General features: G+C 42.7%; 1 protein-coding gene and 1 long non-coding RNA gene across 2 annotated transcripts; both read left to right on the forward strand.

The window, feature by feature from the left end:
* Nucleotides 1-391: 391 nt before the first annotated feature.
* LOC310876637 lies at nt 392-2137 on the forward strand. Its single transcript, XR_014570740.1, has 3 exons — nt 392-500; nt 1213-1482; nt 1980-2137. It is a non-coding gene; the product is annotated as an uncharacterized lncRNA (long non-coding RNA).
* Nucleotides 2138-2190: 53 nt separating this feature from the next.
* LOC310876861 (uncharacterized protein) lies at nt 2191-13764 on the forward strand (the record flags this gene model as incomplete). Its single annotated transcript, XM_083790513.1, has 10 exons — nt 2191-2246; nt 5180-5491; nt 6054-6171; nt 6309-6326; nt 6735-6820; nt 7259-7330; nt 8081-8146; nt 12133-12207; nt 12905-12976; nt 13697-13764. The coding sequence occupies exons 1-10, from the start codon at nt 2237-2239 to the stop codon at nt 13762-13764; spliced, it is 897 nt and encodes a 298-aa protein (XP_083646639.1). The 5' UTR covers nt 2191-2236.
* Nucleotides 13765-21367: the final 7603 nt, after the last annotated feature.

Genomic DNA, 21367 nt, shown 5'->3' on the forward strand with positions numbered 1-21367 from the left:
GCATGTGCACATCTTGTTATCTGGGTGGACCGGGGGGGTTTCCAAATCACTCAAATCACTGAATGCTCCTTTAAAATAATTCATATAAATATTTTTGCAAATCTCTATGGGAAGAATGAATAGGTGATCTTTCAGTGGAACCAGAAAACCACGCCCACTGCGCTACTCTGTTCCACTATATTCTACTGCATGGTCTTAATCATAACACATTATTGATCCATGTGTTTGTGTAGAGAGACCTACAGCTGTTCTGTCCGTGCAACCCAACCCAGCATTTACTGGAGAGACTGTTACGTTCACATGTGACATGGGAGAAAGCAAGCTCTGGTCTTATGCAATAGACAAAGCTGGTGCTTCCTTTAAGAGCGACTCTGGTCAGAATCCTTATGTATTTCAAACAACGCCACTCAGCACAACGGACAGTGAATACCAGTGTACCGGTCGTCTTACAGGGAATAACCTGGTTGAGAAAAGTGACAAAATCACCTTGATGGTATCAGGTAAGTGACATCATCAGTGTGTGTGTGTGTGTGTGTGTGTGTGTGTGTGTGTGTGTGTGTGTGTGTGTGTGTGTGTGTGTGTGTGTGTGTGTGTGTGTGTGTGTGTGTGTGTGTGTGTGTGTGTGTGTGTGTGTGTGTGTGTGTGTGTGTGTGTGTGTGTGTGTAACAATAAGACGTCATATACATCAAACAAATTACTGTGGTATATGGTATTTCATATCTCTCTCTCTCTCTCTCTCTCTCTCTCTCTCTCTCCCTCATATTTAATTAAAATGTGCTTATATAAAAAACTATTTGAATTGAGGTGACTTACTTGATTGACATCAAAAGGGCCTGTCAGTTCAAACTCAGTAAAAAATGTTACAAATTAACATTAATTACAAATAAAATACAAAGAAAAGCCTGGCCTCTATCCAAGTGCATTTGTCTTGGACAAATGTAACACCACCTCTGCAATTCCAAAGGTACATGTTTAAGGGACATATTTAAATTATTTTCAGGGGTGGGATCTTGTTGAGCTGGTCATTTTGAATGTAGCTCTCAAGTAAAAAATAACAATAAGTGTGGTCCCTCCCTGTACTACATAATTTGTCCTGTTTCTACTTCTTGGTGTAATATTTTCTTTTTGGTGTAAGATGCTCTTTAATTCAAGCTTATGGGAGACTCAATATGTATTTACACACTTCTATTATGTCTCTTTCATTAATAACAGCTAAACCAACGCCTACACTGGCCCCAGACAGATCCAGTGTACTGGCATCAGACAGAGTGACTCTCACCTGTACTGTGGAAGACAGTATACCTCCATGGGACATCTTCTGGTACAGAGCCAACCAACAGTCTACACCAGTGAAGACAGATGGATCAATCTACACATTCAGGCCCCGTTACCCAGGGATAATCTACTGGTGGTGTCGAGGAGGGAGAGGAGACCCACTATACTACACACAGTACAGTAACACGGTTCAGATCACTGTCTCTGGTGAGTTACACACACACTATTTCAGGGCATAGCAGTGGGTGTGGTTTTCTGGTTCCACTGAAGAAATTGGCCATTCATTCTTTCCCAAAGATACTTATATAAAAATATTTAGACCAAGTATTTTAAGCCTGGAATCAAGCAATCCAGGATCCTGGTGAATCCTGCCCATAAAACCTTTGATTCTGTCCGGGCGGGGCGGGGACAGCACATCCAATCAGGATGTGCGTGCTGTTGGCCTGTTGTGTGTTTCCCCACTGTAGTGCGTGCATGTGCACATCTTGTTATCTGGGTGGACCGGGGGGTTTCCAAATCACTCAAATCACTGAATGCTCCTTTAAAATAATTAATATAAATATTTTTGCAAATCTCTATGGGAAGAATGAATAGGTGATCTTTCAGTGGAACCAGAAAACCATGCCCACTGCGCTACTCTGTTCCACTATATTCTACTGCATGGTCTTAATCATAACACATTATTGATCCATGTGTTTGTGTAGAGAGACCTCCAGCTGTTCTGACCGTTCTGCCCAACCCAGCATTTACTGGAGAGACTGTTACGTTCACATGTGACATGGGAGAAGGAAAGCTCTGGTCTTATACAATACACAAAGATAGAGCTTACTTTAACAGCTACTCTGGTCAGAGTCGTTATGTATTTCAAACAACGCCACTCAGCACAACGGACAGTGAATACCAGTGTACCGGTCGTCTTACAGAGGATAACCTGGTTGTGAAAAGAGATAAAATCACCTTGATGGTATCAGGTAATTCATATCATCACTTCCTCACTGACATTATGTTCATGATTCTTTACAACATTAATATGATGGTTTAACTATGGTTGTGAAAAAAGTGATAAAGTTACCTTGACGGTATCAAGTAAGTGACATCATCACTTATACTCACTACTGACAATGGCTGAGTTTCCCAATGGGATTTTAGGTTGTGTGTAGTGTATGCACACATGGTAGGTAAGCTGTTTCCCAAACCGCTTCGTTTTAACCTGGATCCAGCCCAAAGACCCCGCAGGCTACCTTCATTTGGCATTACGTGCAACCTAACTGGCTTCGGGAAACACTACTTGGGTAGATTCTCAAGAACACAGCCTTACGTGTCTCCTTAACTGGCTTCGGGAAACAGTTCATAAGGCCTCCCATACAAAGCCATTTAGAAGCAAACCCGTATCCCGAAAGCATTCTTAGCGTACGCACAACTGTCCTACACAGCAGTTTGAAAGACTGACCTGGGGCACTTTAAGACCCTTTGCAGCGATATGTGTGTGGCGAGTCTTTCTTAATCTCTAAACTAACATCTCTAAACTTTCAGCATCATCTAGCTAACAGCTATATTTCTTTAGATATTTTTTAAGATTATCGGATCGTCTGTGACAGTCCATTTAGGAACGTCAGCTCATATAACTATGTCTCGGCTTCAGTTTGCGCTGCTGTACAATGCAACATATTGGTAAAAAAAAAAACATTTTAGGTACATTGTAGCCTGTTGTGAGAGAGGCGATTACGGGAAACATCTGTAACGTAGGGCACCATTCGCAGCAGATCGCACGTAAGGACCGCACATACTCACGCTACGAATGTTCTCTTTGGGAAACTCGGCCATTATGCTTACAATTGTTTACTAATATGCTTATTCATTGTGGTTTGTGTGTGTGTTTTGTTAAATATCCCTCTTTCCAAAGTTGTTATTATGAATTATTATAATTATTATTATTATTGTCTGATTGTATTTTATTTCCTTATTTCCTTTTTACAATTCTAGCAGTTAAGAGAAATACTGAGACTCACCAATTAATTTCTTTCTGTCATACTCATATAACAGCTAAACCAACAACTACACTGGCGTCAGTCAGAACCAGTGTACTGACATCAAATACAGTGACTCTTACCTGTACTGTGGAAGACAGTACAGCTTCATGGAACATCTCCTGGTACAGAGACAACCAAGACTCTGAACCAGTGAAGGAGGCGACAAGAGAGACAACCTACGCATTCAGAGCATCCAGATTCTCAACCTACTGGTGTCGAGGAGGGAGAGGAGACCCACCATACTACACGCAGTACAGCAACCCTGTTGATATCACTGTCTCTGGTGAGTTATAGACAATCTATAGAACACTAACACTATAAGATGATAGCGTACAATAGGTGGTTCCAATTAACCAAGTAATCTGATTGGTAGAAAATAAGGCTCTCCAACCGTGCTAAAATGAGCATGACAGGAACAACACCTAACTCAAATGAAAGATTTGAGAATGGCCTAATCACAGTAGTAGTGTTAGAGCATATGCCTTTGCTGTATGCCCTTGCTGATGTCGACCTGGGGTCATGCTGTTGCAACGGGTTCCTAATGCCTAACTGGTTCAGATCTCCTGAGGAGGTGCGTCTGAAGCCTGTCCTTGATTGTTAGATGGGGTATCCGGGCATAAATAACAAATCCACACTTGTTAGAAATATAGCAGAGTTGGTGCCTGTCAGCGAGGAATGTCAAGAGGTACACTACTATAAATAAAATAAAATATAGGTTATGAGGTTGGGTTAAAATATAGACAATGGAATTAGCCACACTAATCAATGAAGTAATCACTCAACTTGTGTGTGTGTGTGTGTGTGTGTGTGTGTGTGTGTGTGTGTGCGTGCGTGCGTGCGTGCGCGCGCGCGCGTGCGTGCGTGCGTGCGTGCGTGCGTGCGTGCGTGCGTGTGTGTGTGTGTGTGTGTGTGTGTGTGCGTGCATGCGTTCTACAGAGGCACCTGTTCCTGATCTCAGCAAACACTGGCCTGAGACTTACATCGGAGAGACTCTTATTCTGAAGTGTACACTACCAGGAAGTGCTTCTGACTGGACATACACATGGTTGAAGCTGGATAGAGTTGTGTCTTACACTTACAGAGAAAACCCTGAATACATTTTAGATCCTTCTGATAATCCCAGTGGTCGATACCAGTGTAAAGGTCAACGCAAATATGACCAACAATTTTCCAAACGCAGTGAAACCATCACAGTGTCTTTAACAGGTAAGTACCTTGCTTGGGATACTAGTATTCTAGAATCTGAATAGCAGGTCTTTGCCATGTATCTCACTATCAGGGTTCCCACCCATTTTTAACAATGACTTTCGTAAATTGTTTCCAGAATGTATTCAGTGCAATAATGAGTCGATCTTACTCCTACTGTACGTGCAATGCCCAAATACAGGAAGTGTAGCAAAAATAAATCATAGAATATAGAATGGTATAATTCCATTCCAAATTTTGTGCCAATTTCTTATGGGCATAGGATCACACTGCAGCGCGTTGTGAGCTTGCAGATCTGTTCTTTCTGTCACGTCTGGTAAACATTAGGCTGCAATCACACAGCCCGTCGACTTATCTTACATTTTTCGAGTAATGTTATACATGTTTTGGAATTTTTTTAAATCAATCAACATTTAAACTAAATCAATAGCCAAAAACAATGCATACCCATATATTTTTTCCAGTAATTTTGATGATTTCCAAAACTTTTCCACAAACCTTTTTTTCTTTTAATTTCAAAATATTTCCAGGAATTGGACCGTGTGGAACCCTGCACTATTAAAATGTGTATCTCTGAGTTTTTCATAACCTACTGTGTATTTATGTAGTAAATGTACATTCCAGTTAAATGCCATTCATACTCTATTATGTCCTAATGTGAACAACAGATCAACCAAAGGCCACACTGACAGCTGAGCAGACAGTCATCCCAGCAGGGGCCAGTGTTGCACTGAACTGCTCTGTGGAGGGTTCTGGATGGAACTACTACTACGAGTACCAAAATAACGACTCACTGATCATGCAGGATCCTGTTGACTACTCTGACTCTACTAGACCAATCACAGTGTCAGAGGCTGTTCAGAACTCTACTGGACCAATCTCAGTGTCCGAGGGAGGAGTCTACAGGTGCAGAGGAGGGAGAGGAGACCCAGTTTACTACTCTCAGTTCAGTGATGCTCTCACCTTGACCACAACTGTTGGTGAGTAATTATCTCTGCCAGACCGGTCGGAAGGCGGCCTGTGTTCATCCCCGTCCGTGTGTCCGTCTGTCCGTCTGTGAGCAGCTAGTCTTGGACACCAATGGGCCGATCAGTGTCATAATTTGCTTGCACACTCCCCAGCATAAGCTACCAAGTGGCGGCTACCAAGGAAGACGCACCGTCCCAAATGTGCCAAATCGGTGGCTATACTATGGCCTAATATATTTTGATTTAGTTGTTATGGCAATGAATTCCTTTCCCACAAACATTCCTGTGTCGTCACTGCTGCCGTATCCTACTGGCTCACCTGCCAGTGAGGAGGCCACACTGGGAAGACCTAAAAATGCTACAAAACATTTATTGCAGAAATACAATTTATTATCACCAACAAAATGATCTTGCAATGTACGTCATGTGGCAATAACCATCAAAAGGTTTGGCCTATATCTTCATCAAAATGCCATACATCATGTTTTTTTTGTAGACTATACTGAATGTGTACTGTAGGCCTATTTATGAAGTTATACCGTAACTAAAATGCTATTGTCTTTCTCGATCGCAGGACTGAGTTATCTACATATGGGTCTGATAGGAGGACTTGTTGTGACTGTACTGACTGTACTGTCCATCCTGCTGCTCCTGCTGTGGCGATGCAGAAAATCTAAAAACAGAACATCTAAATACAGAAAATCTAAAGGTGAGAAACACTCATATTCACATATTGATTATTATATTAATAAAACCCTTTTAGCCTCTGTTGTGACACTGAACAGCGTAAAACACAATTTAATTATATTGTTTTATTATGTTTTATTCCAGGTCCATGTTGTGTCAGGTATGTACAACTATCTGTCTAGAGCAACACCAGTGTGTGTATCATTACTGCTCTTGGATCCATACTGTGATTTGAAAATAATTGTATGTCTTCTGTTTGCCGAAGGCCAGTAATCTTTTCAGGGCCCCCATAGGGCGCGTGCGCACGCATTTGTGTTTTTCCATGTTTTTCTCGTCTTTTTGACCTAAATTTAACAAAAGCAACAGCCAATGAAGGGCCCCGGGAGCCCTTTTCAGGGTGTCAACCCCAGTACCACGCGGTCCAATTTCGCTGAAGGGCCCCTGAGAGCCAAGGGCCCCTGGGCCACGGCCCCACTGGCCCAATGGCTAATTTGTCCCTGCACCTAACCCTCTGTCTCATCTTCCCACACGACCACAGCAGTAGATCATAATGCTTGCTACTTTGTAGATCTGTCGAGTCCCAGGGAACCAATCAGAACGCCGCAGCAGACCAGACAGGAAGTCCAGACGATGTACACACCCCACTTCAGAATGGTCAGCCTATCATCACTCAGCCACATGCTCACTCACTCACTCACTCACTCAGCAGTTGATCACTAACCCTAGCACTGTTGTTTCTGCTTTGAAAATGAGACTTCAATCAATGAATGAATCAATGTATTCATTCATTCCCTCTGGTACAGTGTACACTGTACACTACAGTATGTGGACCTTGGTTACATTGATCAATCAATCAATAAATTGGCAGGTATAAAACCAGGCATTATTTGAACACAAGTAAAGATACATTAATAAAGATGTCAACTGACTGAAATGTTACAGTAGGCTAGGACATGGAGTACTTCATGATAACACATGCTAATTTAAAATGTGTATTTTCAAAGAGGCAGCTGTTAGACCAATATGACATTAAATATGGTTAACATTTACATTAATGTAAAGTATTTAATTTACTGATGTCCTGTCTTTCAGACAAGGCCGCAGCTGAGTCCAGTGACGTAACATATTCACAGATTGAACTCAAAAACTTCAGCAAGAAGAAGGGTGAGTCAACTGGAGAAAAAAACAAAACAAAACACGAAGAAGGGTGTGTTCGGAAATTCGCACATGAGCGCACTGGTGCGCCCTCTTGTCGTTTGTTTATTAGGTGTTGTATAGTTCGGAGATCTGGTGCGTTGCGCCCCAGGTGTGCTGAGTGGCCACGCTGACCGACGACCCTGCACAGAAGTTGGAGTCGTTCAGTGTGCGTGCGTCACTAGCGGTGTCTCAAGCTTGACTCTTGGAATACTGCAGAGATTAAAATAGGGTGCATTTGCATCCCAAAACAAAGTTAAAGGACGCAATAAAACAATGACCTCTGCATCCACGGGATGCACTACTGTACTACTGTACTGTTTTTTATTCTAGTTTATTTTGCTAGCTTTAGTTATAATAATAATTTCTTCTTCTGTTTTCTACATGAATATAACCACATTATAACCATATAAAATGAAATGGGAGTTAAATGCTGCAATTTGTAAAAATGGCAAAATATGACTCCTAACATCATCAAGTGGGACTCATAACATGTCCCTGGGACTCATCTAAAAGACCATCCCTGCATTATTTATAATGTATTCTGCATGAATGTTTCGCTGAACATAAGTTAAACCCTCAATAACTCCTTTGATTATGTAGGAAATTAAGATGAATCACGGGCCAAATGGTTTGGAATCCTAACATTACTCTCTGACGTGCATGTGCGTGTGTGTGTGTGTGTGTGTGTGTGTGTGTGTGTGTGTGTGTGTGTTACAGGAGCAGTAGAACCAGGTGTGACCCACTCCGAGGTTAACTACAAAGATAAAGCCGACAACAAGAAAGGTATAGTGTAAGACCCTGTGTCCACCAAGAGAGTAGTCCATGTTTTTAATTGTTAATAATATGGGAGCGCCACGTTTTTGGGAACTCCAGCAGCTTGGCGTTGCTCTGGGATTTTTACCTTGCGCCGGCGTGCGTTTCCCTGCCTGCCCAAAGCTGTACTAAAACATTTTCAACTCACACGCCTGGGAGCGTTTTTAGGCGAGCGCCATGGTGGGAGTGTCCATTCACTGCATGTTCACTCACTCACTCACTCACTCACTCACTCACTCACTCACTCACTCAGGTATACAACCAGGCATTATTAACACAAGCAAGCAGATACATTAATAAAGTTGTCAACTGACTGAAATGTTACAGTAGGACATGGAGTACTTCATGATAACACATGCTAATTAAATATGTGTATTTTCAAAGAGGCCAAATATGACATTAATATGGTTAGCATTACATTAATGTAAAGTATTTAATTTTCCTGATGTCCTGTCTTTCAGACAAGGCCGCAGCTGAGTCCAGTGATGTGACATATTCACAGATTGAACTCAAAAACTTACTCAAGAAGAAGGGTGAGTCAACTGGAGAAAAAAACAAACTAAAATATAGCTGCAAGCAGCGATAAGGCGGGACCAAGGAGATAGAGAGAGAGAGACACAGAGAGAGAGAGAGAGACAGAGAGAGAGAGAGAGAGAGAGAGAGAGAGAGGGTGGAGACAAAGAGAGAGGGTGGAGACAGAGAGAGTGTGGAGAGAGAGCGAGAGAGACAGAGAGGACAGAGTGTGGAGACAGGGACAGAGAGACACAGGGACAGAGAGTGTGGAGACAGAGAGAGGACAGAGTGTGGAGACAGAGAGAGTACAGAGAGTGTGGAGACAGTGAGAGGACAGAGAGAGGACAGAGAGTGTGGAGACAGAGAGAGGACAGAGAGTGTGGAGACAGAGAGAGGACAGAGAGTGTGGAGACAGTGAGAGGACAGAGAGTGTGGAGACAGAGAGAGGACAGAGAGTGTTGAGACAGAGAGAGGACAGAGAGTGTGGAGACAGAGAGAGGACAGAGAGGACAGAGAGTGTTGAGACAGAGAGAGGACAGAGAGTGTTGATACAGAGAGAGGACAGAGAGAGGACAGAGAGTGTGGAGACAGAGAGAGGACAGAGAGAGGACAGAGAGTGTGGAGACAGAGAGAGGACAGAGAGTGTGGAGACAGAGAGGACAGAGAGAGGACAGATATTGTGGAGACAGAGAGAGGACAGAGAGTGTGGAGACAGAGAGGACAGAGAGAGGACAGATAGTGTGGAGACAGAGAGAGGACAGAGAGTGTGGAGACAGAGAGGACAGAGAGAGGACAGAGAGTGTGGAGACAGAGAGAGGACAGAGAGTGTGGAGACAGAGAGAGAGGGTGGAGACAGAGAGAGGACAGAGAGTGTGGAGACAGAGAGGACAGAGAGAGGACAGAGAGTGTGGAGACAGAGAGAGGACAGAGAGTGTGGAGACAGAGAGAGAGGGTGGAGACAGAGAGAGAGTGGAGAGAGAGGGGGGTGGAGAGAGAGAGACAGAGAGAGGGGGGGTGGAGAGAGAGACAGAGAGAGGGGGGGTGGAGAGAGAGAGAAGACAGAATACACTTATTACACTATTACACCACTATTACACTTTTGCACTATTACACTTATTACACTATTACGCTATTACACTTATTACACTATTACACTACTATTACACTATTACACTTATTACACTATTACACTACTATTACACTATTACACTTATTACACTATTACACTATTACACTAATACACTAAATACACTTATTACACTATTACACTACTATTACACTAAATAGACTATTTACACTATTACACTTATTACACTATTACACTACTATTACACTATTACACTTATTACACTATTACACTATTACACTAATACACTAATTACACTATTACACTTATTACACTATTACATTATTACACTTATTACACTATTCCACTTATTGCACTATTGCACTACTTTTACACTATTACACTTATTACACTACTACACTATTACACTTTTACAAATTTAGACGTAATACACAATTTCACTATTACACTATTGCACTACTTTTACACTATTACACTTATTACACTATTACACTATTACACTATTAGACTTATTACTCTATTACAGTTACTAGTATCTCTATTATTGTGATGTCCTAGTGATAGAGAGAGAGAGAGGGGGGGGGTGGAGAAAGAGATGGAGAAAGAGAGAGAACAATATGCACAAATAAGAATCACAGGCTGAGTTGTCACTACCCGGATTTGAACCAGTGACCCTGTGGTCCAAAGGTGAGAGCCCTACCGACTGAGCTAAGCAGACTCTGTCAGTTGACTCATTCTATACAGTAACATGCAGTATAGGCATTAGCTCTGCCAACCGTATTTGGAAGACGTATTGGTTGCATGAGAGGTTTCACAAGACAGAATTTTTTTATTGGCTCATAAAAACTTCATTTTTTCACTTAAAAGAAATCTGTTACGATTTTTTGTTCGTATAAGTTCAAAGTTCAAGTGTAGACGTTTTTGTGCATTTTGATCAAAGATTCTGGGAGGAGATACATTTTAAATGGTTTTCATATAATTCAAATTGGTGGGTAATCTAAAGGTCAGAGGTCAAAAGTAAGAATATGGAAGTTGTTCGGCATGAGGAGACACATATGTGTATCAAAGTGTCATAGCCAACGGTCAAATGGTTCATGAGATATGTACGTTCAAAGTTTGCATTTTCAACTTCATTTTCAATTTCAGTGCTATAGCGCCACCATTTGGCCAATGGTCATGGGCTTCACATAGTCACCGTTTGGCATGGCCCTCTACCAGATTACCGAGTTTCACGAAAAGCGACTGCACGGTTCAGTCAGAACAGCTATTTTTGGCGGAAGGAGAAGAAGAAGAAAAAAAACTACAAAAACAAGAAGTGACCAAAGTCACTGCGTGTCTTCTTGGTCCCTTAATAAATGCAACATGAAGAAGGGTGCGTTCGAGTGCAATGGTGCGCCCTCTTGTCGTTTGTTTATTCGGTGCACTCGGTGTGTTGTCGTTCGAAGATTTGGTGCGTTGTGCCCTATTTTTTTTACAGTCTATGGTTGCGCCCCAGGCGTGCCGAGTGTCTACATTGACCGACCCTGCTCATAAGCTGGGGTTGTCCAGTGTGCGTGCGTCACTAGCGGTGTCTCGAGCTTGACTCTTGGAATTGCCAAGCCGACCCTCAATATAAAAAAAAAATCTGCGGCTTTGCCGCATAATAACAAGCGGCTGATGTGTGCGTCTTCACAAACAGCTAAAATAGCCGATCTGGATGAGGAAGTGCATTCACAATACATTGTAAATAAATACATATACCTGTATACTTGTATGTTTAGTTAGCAAAAAATCGAGGTGAAGACTGGATCCTTTACATTGCATTATTTATAATTTATTCTGCATGAACATATGTTAAATCCTCAATAACTGCTTTGATTATGAAGGAATCACGGGCCAAATGGTATGGAATCCTAACATTACTCTCTGACGTGTGCGTGCGTGTGTATGTGTTACAGGACCAGCAGAGCCAGGTGTGACCTACTCCGAGGTTAAAAACCAAAACAAAGCTAAAGGTATAGTGTAAGACTTCTCTTTCCTGAGAGTAGTCCATGTTTTTAATTGTTTGTAATATGGGAGCGCCAGGTTTTTTGGGAACTCCAGCAACTTGAAGGTTGCTCCGGGCTTTTTACCTTGCACTGGCGCACTATTCCCTGCCTGCCCGAAAGCTGTACTAAAATATTTTCAACTCACGTGCCTGGAGGCGCTTTTAGGTGAGCGCCATGGCGTTTTCAGCCAAGAAATAAAGCTCAACAGGGTCTATAAAGCGCAGAGTGTCAAACGGTGAATTCACTGCATGTTCCCGTCACATTTGGAATATGACTCGCCATGAATTCAACAGTGACACTATCTGTGTGTGCGTGTGCCTGTGTTACAGAAGGAGCAGCAGCACCAGGTGTGACCTACGCCCAGGTTAACTACCAAGACAAAGCTAAAGCCAACAACAAGAAAGGTATAGTGCAAGTGTAGACCACAAAGTTTCCACAAAGATTTTTTAGTCGAGTAGTCCATGATTTTAATTGTTTATAACATGGGAGCGCCACGTTTTTTGGGAACTCCAGCAACTTGAAGGTTGCTCTGGGCTTTTTACCTTGCGCTGGCGCACTTTTCCCTGTCTGCCCGAAAGCTGTACTAAAATATTTTCAACTCATGCGCCTGGAAGCGCTTTTAGGCAAGGTGAGTGCCATGGCGTTTTCACTGCATTCACTGCATGTTCACTCACTCACTCACTCACTCACTCACTCACTCACTCACTCACTCACTCAGGTCTGCCCGAAAGCTGTACTAAAATATTTTCAACTCACGCGCCTGGAAGCGCTTTTAGGCAAGGTGAGCGCCATGGCGTTTTCACTGCATTCACTGCATGTTCACTCACTCACTCACTCACTCACTCACTCACTCACTCACTCACGCACTCACTCACTCACTCAGGTATACAACCAGGCATTATTAACACAAGCAAGCAGATACATTAATAAAGTTGTCAACTAACTGAAATGTTACAGTAGGACATGGAGTACTTCATGATAACACATGCTAATTTAAAATGTGTATTTTCAAAGAGGCAGCTGTTGGACCAATATGACATTAATATGGTTAGCATTACATTAATTTAAAGTATTTAATTTTGCTGATGTCCTGTCTTTCAGACAAGGCCGCAGCTGAGTCCAGTGATGTGACATATTCACAGATTGAACTCAAAAACTTACTCAAGAAGAGGGGTGAGTCAACTGGAGAAAAAACAAACAAAATAAATGCAACACGAAGAAGGGTGCGTTCGGAAATTCACACATGAGCGCACTGGTGCGCCCTCTCGTCGTTGTCGAAGATTTGGTGCGTTGCGCCCCAGGCGTGCCGAGTGTCCGCACTGACCGACCCTGCTCATTAGCTGGGGTTGTCCAGTGTGCGTGCGTCACTAGCAGTGTCTCGAGCTTGACTCTTGGAGTACTTTAATATACAGTGCCGTCACTACCTATACGCGCAGTACGCACTGCAAGTAGGGCAACACGCCGAGGGGGGCAACAAAATGTGCCAAAAAGTGCCAAGCCGACCCTCAATATAATAAAAAAATTCTGCGGCTTTGCCACATATTAACGAGCGGCTGATGTGTGCGTCCTCACAAACAGCTAAAATAGCCGATCTGGATGAGGAATAGCAGCGCTCTCGTCTCGTTGTGCATTCACAATACATGTAAATAAATACATATACCTGTATACTTGTATGTTTAGTTAGCTAAACATCGAGGTGAAGACTGGATCCTTTACATTGCATTATTTATAATTTATTCTGCATGAATGTTTCGCTGAACATACAGTATGTTAAATCCTCAATAACTGCTTTGATTATGTAGGAATCACGGGCCAAATGGTTTGGAATCCTAACATTACTCTCTGACGTGTGCGTGCACGTGTGTGTGTGTGTGTGTGTGTATGTGTTTACAGGACCAGCAGAGCCAGGTGTGATCTACTCCGAGGTTAAAAACCAAAACAAAGCTAAAGGTATAGTGTAAGACTTCTCTTTCCTGAGAGTAGTCCATGTTTTTAATTGTTTGTAATATGGGAGCGCCAGGTTTTTAGGGAACTCCAGCAACTTGAAGGTTGCTCCTTTTCCCTGCCTGCGCGAAAGCTGTACTAAAATATTTCAACTCACGCGCCTGGAAGCGCTTTTAGGCAAGGTGAGCGCCATGGCGTTTTCAGCCGAGAAATAAAGATTAATGGGGTCTATAAAGCACAGAGTGTCAATTCACTGCATGCTCCCGTCACATTTGGAATATGACTCGCCATGAATTCAACAGTGACACTGTAGTAATCTCTGTGTGTGTGTGTGTGTGTGTGTGTGTGTGTGTGTGTGTGTGTGTGTGTGTGTGTGTGTGTGTGTGTGTGTGTGTGTGTGTGTGTGTGTGTGTGTGTGTGTGCGTGCGTGCGTGCGTGCGTGCGTGTGTGTGCGTGTGCGCGCGTTGCAGGAGTAGCAGGAGCACCAGATGTGACCTACGCCCAGGTGAATTACCAAGACAAAACTGAAGCCAACAAGAAAGGTAGGTGAAACATACATACCCACCTATAATAGAATAAGAAGGGTATAAAAATACATACCATAAGGTATAGAATACATTATCCACCTATAGGACCAGTAAGGCGGCTGAGGGCGAGGTCGCATGCACTGGCCATATTTGGAGCGTATCTCGAGTGTACAGGGTGTGATGATCTCTGATCAAGATATGGAATGTCAGAACAGGTCAGCTCCATGTGGAGATCTAAGGGTGGCAGCGGGGGCAGTGTCTTTGGCCAAATGGTGTCATCTTATAATGAAAATGAGTGAGGACCAATTATATGAAGATATGGTTGAACATGAGTTAAGTGTTCCTCTAAAATGTGTAATTACTAGACTGATAATCAACATAATGCATATTATGCAAATGCACTACTTTGTTCTGCTAACAACATGTTCTGCGTATTATTTTCCATTCACAGAATCCAGCTCCACAGCAAACTGAGGATGCAGTTTATTCTCTGGTCAAACCAGGGACGTCTCTTGGTAAGATATTTTATTTACCAAAAAGCTAAGGCTGCTATAGTACAGTATGTCTAGCTGTGCGTTCATGCTGTGACCTCATACGTTATATAGAAACTGTAATTGTATTCCGTGGCAGTCACTGTATCTCCGTTTCACGTTTTAGGTGGTAAATGAAGATGCTGTAAAACATGGCCAAGAGAAGACACCATGGAGTACTGTAGAAGAGTTGTTTTCTTTCTCAAAATTTTATCCCACAATTTTGCAACCCATTTTTCCCACCCAGTGTCAATTATCTAATAATGTAATCCTGGGCGCTTACACTTCCTCTGCCAACCTGGGAAGAGCAGCGGACTGACCTCATGCTTTACTGTAGCAGAGTTGTACTTATTATATTCACAGAATAATAAGGGGGGACTGCAGCAACCCCTCTTGTCTATTTAAAACCAGCGGTTCTCAACCATTCAAAGTTTCCCTGGGGCCCACTCTACACTGTAGAACCCTCTGTGTTAATGTGACTCTTAATGGACTCTTTATGGGTGCACTCTGAAGAGTTACAGTGTAACATAAAGGTCCATTTGGACCCCAAAGGGTCCCTGGACCCGATGACGTCCAGAATGAGGCAGAGCACCAGTTTTAGACCATGCCATTGTTGCCAATCAACGTTATAGCTATATGAAGTAGGGATTTGGTGGTATTTAAGTATTGGCCCACAAGGAGTCAATAACAGGCAAGGATGAATTTGTCAGGGTTTTTGTTGGAGAAACCCAAGACAGCTCCAGACAAAAATGCTGTCTTTCTTTTTTTCCATCTAAATCCGTTTAGCTTTTGTTGGTGACTTACCTAGATCACATTTTTATTCTAAGTTAAATTATGTTAATGATTGTATCAATGCTGAATGTGCTTCTGGGGGGGGGGGTGGGGTGCCTGGAACAACATATTTTGAGATGGCCGTCGGAGGCCAATTACATATAAGTTTGGGGGTCCTTGACATGAAAAGGTTTGAGAACCATTGACATAGAAACATAGGTTTTTTCAGAAAGACATTTTTTAGAAGACATTTGTAGAATCGTCCTCAGGTCTAAATGGGTTTTAAGCGCATGTTCCTTTCGACTTCCGGACCTTTAGTTGTAAAGGGAAGCGATAATAACTAAATGTTGACGTCATTCAGAGTATAAAAACAACTTTTGAGTTGTCCCCCAGACTTTAACTATTGTTATCCTTTTAGCATACAATATGTCTACATTTTTCAATATGTTCAACATTTTTACAGGACCCTTTCTTTTCTTCCACTTTCATCAGTGTGGTTGATCACATACTTGTCGTTATAGTTTTATGTTATAGAATAGATACTATATGTGTTTATCTTTAATTATTGATGTGGACGGCTCTTGATGTAGCCTCTGATTGTGCAGAATTACCGTTGCATTTGAAATCATGGATTATGTGTCATCTTATGTTTTAGCGTTGAGGCTATTTAAAAAATAGCAGATATTCAGCACATCACTTTGTGATGTACCATGAGCTTGTACATCTGCTGTTTGACATATTATTACTTGTTTGAAAATATTTTTTCTTTTATCATTTTTAACTGGTTTAGAAGGCATTTGTAGAATTGGCCTCAGGTCTTAATGGGTTTTTATTAGAGTGTTTACTGAGTTGTGTGACATGTGGGAATTATTATTGTTGTTGTTGTGTGGGGAGGACCACAGTAAGTTGGGGATCCAACTGAAGAAATAGGCCTTGTAGAACATTGACAAAAAAAATCATTGTTGCTGTCGGGCGGAAGTCCAAAAACTCTTCTTAAAAACTATTTAAATAGTGAAGATAGCCGACCTATAAGCTCACAACACCTTGTAAATGGGCTATTTTCACTACTTGTGTGTGACACTCTTGTATGATAAGACATTATTTTACAAATGTAAACAAGTTGAAATATGGTCAGGCAGGTTTCTGCCTGACAGCAACTATTCCAGTGGTTAAATTGATTTATTTTTGTATATATATTTTTGCAGTTGGCCTCATTTAGCCGTTTTATTTTGGCAGCTTTTCGTTATAATTTGAATAATATTACCTTCTAGCATCGCAGGTTATTTAGACATTGAGCAGCTTTAGCTTTGTTACATTATAAAAAGGAGGGGACCGAGTATAGAGCCTTACCTCAGTCAAAGAAGGGTTTAAAGTGCTTATCTAAATACCTGTTGTATTCTGTCTTTTTACTATTAATAAAAAATAAATACAAAATAAAGTCGTCTCAGAGATTTTATTCTATTACATAATGTGCTAGATTACTTCATCCAGGTTAGGTTTTATTCAGACCTAGTTGTTCGTTTTCTGTGTCGTTGATAGTTTTCAGAGGTTCTCAAACTGTTTTGGTGTCTCTTTCCCTGATTTCTGAATTACAACATTTTGATATGCTTTTGATTGGCTGGGCTGCAAATGTGGCTTTCTGCCTCTGCACAACTAATCGATTTAATCCATTATAAAACATAACTGATAAAAATAAATGTCTTCTTTTTTAATAGCAAAACTTAGGTCTACAAGCTTGTAGATATATATATATGTTTTTATAACTTTAACACATTGTTGCTTTGTATTGTCCCTGTTAAATAAACAAATATATACATAAAATTAAATAGTTGATTATAAAAACAATGTATTAGAGTTGTGAATTGATCAATTGCCTACTTCTAAAATGTTCTATAAGAAATTAATTCTCTGATGTACTTTGTTCTACACATGTTGCCTGGGCCAACACTGCCCTCTTGTGGATGTTTACTACAGAGCTCACATAATCACATTACATAGACAGCTGGATAGAGCAGTGTTTACCTACTACGTACCCAGTGGAGGAATCCAGGAAAGCAACTATAATATTAAGTACATTTAGTTAACTTACTCAAATAATGTACTTGAGTACACTTTTGAGGTACATTTACTTGACTATTTTGAATATGGTCACCAAAACAATATGGAATACTGGCTTAATCATTTATGAATTTCAATTTGTGGTCGGAATGTTGAAGTCATTTCAGCATTTGCATCATGACATTAGTCATGAGGAAAATGCCATTATTATTTTTGCTATGAATTATGCGTGATCGTGTGTTGAAATGTCTCATGTTGAGGCTTCTTGTTAATTCACTGTCGAGGCTTGTTGTTAATTCACGAGCCACTCCAATACAGTCGACACACCAACACAAAGGCTGATAACAAAGATTTAAACCAGCAGTTGCAGCTACAAAAATAATCAAGATTCCGCAACTACTGCATGGTCTATTTAGTCTAGAACAGGGGTCTTTGATGTTTTTCATTTTCAGCCAGGCCAAGGACCACTTAGCTCAGGGGTGGGCAACTTTGACCATGGAGAGGGCCACTATATATTTCCACACTCACTCCAGAGGGCCACAGTGCATACTACTGTCGTAGCAAAAATAGCCGATCTACAAGCTCGAAACGCGTCGCAGCTTGTAGATCAGCTATTTTTGCTATATTTGAATTGAAATCCTGAATAATGTTTTGCTATTTCTTTATTGGAATCCTGAAAAGTTACCGTTTTATTTAATTTCAAATGCATTTAGTTATAGTTATGTTAACTTTATGAACTGTTACTATAACTACATTGAACACAAAAAGACAATAACATTCCAATACTAGCCATTAAGTAATTAAAGCGGGTCATGTTTGCATGTTTGGAATTGTAACAGCTGAAATCAATACTATATCAGCGTTCTGATATTAACCTGCGAATGTGGGGGCTGCGTGTGGCCCCCGGGCCGCCAGTTGCCCACCCCTGAATGTGGGGGCTGCGTGTGGCCCCCGGGCCGCCAGTTGCCCACCCCTGAATGTGGGGGCTGCGTGTGGCCCCCGGGCCGCCAGTTGCCCACCCCTGACTTAGCAATTGTCGATTCAGAATGGAAAGTTTACGTCATACGTGTCTGAGCAAATCGGTTATTTTTGTCCTACACGGACAACTTCCCATTGACAATGAATGGAGAATTTATGTCATATGTAGACAAGCAAATTGGCTATTTCGGTCCTACACAAAGAAAATTCCCATTAGCAATGAAGCAATAGATGATAAGAGCGCCCCTCACCTCCCACAGGTATGATTTTTGAGGGGCGCTAGCCCCTCCCATATACAGGTTTAATGTTTGTTTTTAGTTGAATGTTTGTTTTTAAAAACGCCATTGACAACGAAGGGAAAATGTACGTCATCTTGTCCCTAAACACAAACGTTAAATCCCATTAACAAGAAAGAGAATGTAATGTTTGTTTTGACACCGTTTGTTTTACATCACCATTACATCACCTAATCATAGCAACATGAGTTAGACTTTAATATATTAGCGCCCCTCACTTCACTTCACACAGGTGGGATTTTTATCATTAAATGTGGACCAGGAAATGCAATGACGCAGGCCTGCTGAGTGCTGACGGACCGTGTATAAACAGTGAAACCTCAAACCACGACCCCATCGATACAAAACATATCACAGCTGCACTATAACTCTCCTCTTCTCCTCCGGATTTGAATTTGAACCCGGTTCTGAAATGTTTTTCTATTGATCTAGAAGAGCCTGGGAAGTAAATCTTCAAGTAAATCTTGACCATCAGGTCAAAATGTGTCAAGTGTCTCGGTGCGACATAACTCAGCTAGACTCATGATCTGACTGACACATTTTCATATTATGACCTTTGACACAATCTAAACGTATCAATAGAAGAGACAAAACTTCAACACGCTGAGTATTATGGGGATTCGTGGTCTAATGCATATAAATCACACCCGTGTGATGTGAGGGGCGCTCTAATCAATTAGTGACCTTATACCAACCTTGAAACATTGGCCTTATTGGCCAAGGGTTTCTTGCGACAGCCGAGTTGCTCAGACACATATGGCGTAAATTATGCTCCATTCATTGTCAATGGCATTTAATGTTTGTTAAGACAGAATCTACACTATACTGTAGCTGTTTATAGGAGGGGCTAGCGCCCCTCGAAAAGTCCATAGACTTGGCTGCAACATGACGTCACGGGGAACACACAAAGCCAGGCATTGGATGGGTTAGCGCCCCTCAAAAGGTTGTTACGTGTCAACAACACAACTGTAACAACAGAATAAAGTCACGAACACTGCATGACTGTCTGAAGGGAACGACAAGCCTCACGATGTCCATATCGTCCTACATGGCAGTGGTTCCCAAAGTGGGGTCCAGGGACCCCTAGGGGTCCTTGAGAGAGTTGCAGGGGGTCCCCAGCTAAATGATAATTAGGAACCAAATGGACCCTTATGGGTCTGTAACTCTTGAGAGTGTACACTCAAATTAATTTTGATTTTACAATATTCCCAGAGATAGAAATGTGATTCAATGGGGGTCTGTAGCCTAATGCATGTCAAACTGGGGGTCCTTAACCCCCAGGTTGAGTATCACTGCTTAGAGACGTAAAACACTTCTCTTATGGGGGTCCCTGGCATATATTTTCAAATGGGGGGTCCGCAGGCTAATAAGTGTCAATTTCTGGGTCCTTGACATGAAAAAGTTTGGGAAACACTGCTACATGGCACATTAATTAGGGCACCCAGCAAGGGGTGCCTCACTCGCCCAAAGCTGTATAGCCAATCTCTAACGAACTCACTCTGCAATAGAACTTGGTTGGCCACGCATTTTGCATCTGAGATCACCCCCGGGGAGTGACATCATCGCTGTCCAGCGTTGCCGTCGACTGTGGGAGGTCCACGTGCTTCAAGGTTTACATCTGTTCTGTTGCTCCCAGTCGGGAGCACGGATGTACGGGCAGAGCAATGCGGAATGGGCTATTTTCCAAATTGCCAAGGGGGGCATATTACTGTGGTCCTTGCAGGCTGGCCTCGAGGATTTCAAGCGACGCCACTGCGTCCCCGATTATCTATGTGGGACTGGCCCGAGGTTCGTGTGGCATTCATGCCGCTCCGCCATCATAAAAGGGCGTTGCGCGAGGAGTAAACCCTATTATTTCAGAACACGATACTTCCCGTACCCACGCACGGACTGTCTGTGCATGAAATGTTGCACTGGACGGTGCACCTGAAAGGAGGGCCGGGGAGGGACTACGACCACGCTGCTGTGGCAGTGGGGCACAGGCTGTTCGCCTTCGGCGGGTACTGCTACGGGCCGAGCAGCGCCGCCGACCAGATCGACGTGCACGTCTTCAACACGGTATCCCTGCGCTGGAGGAAGCTGCCCCCGCAGACGACCCCCGCCACCGAGGAGGAGGGCGGCCCCCGCCGCGCCCCCGACGTGCCCTCCCGGCGCGACCGCCACACGGCCGGCCTGGTGGAGGACGTCATCTACATCTGGGGCGGCGTCACCTTCACGTGGGAGTTCTGCAACGTGCTGTACGCGTTCGACGTCGACGCCCACCGGTGGTCCACACCCGAGGTCTCCGGCGCCGTGCCGAAGGGCCGCTGTGACCACTCGGCCTGCGTCGTGGGCAAGGTCATGTATGTCTTCGGGGGGTTCGTCCACCTGACGTCGTGCCACACCAGCGACATCTACACGCTGGACACCGCCACCATGGCCTGGTCTCTGCTCCACACCCGGGGCACGCCGGCGCCCGCG

Source organism: Protomyctophum parallelum (assembly GCF_964188405.1).
Source record: "Protomyctophum parallelum genome assembly, chromosome: 19".
NCBI lineage: Eukaryota > Metazoa > Chordata > Actinopteri > Myctophiformes > Myctophidae > Protomyctophum > Protomyctophum parallelum.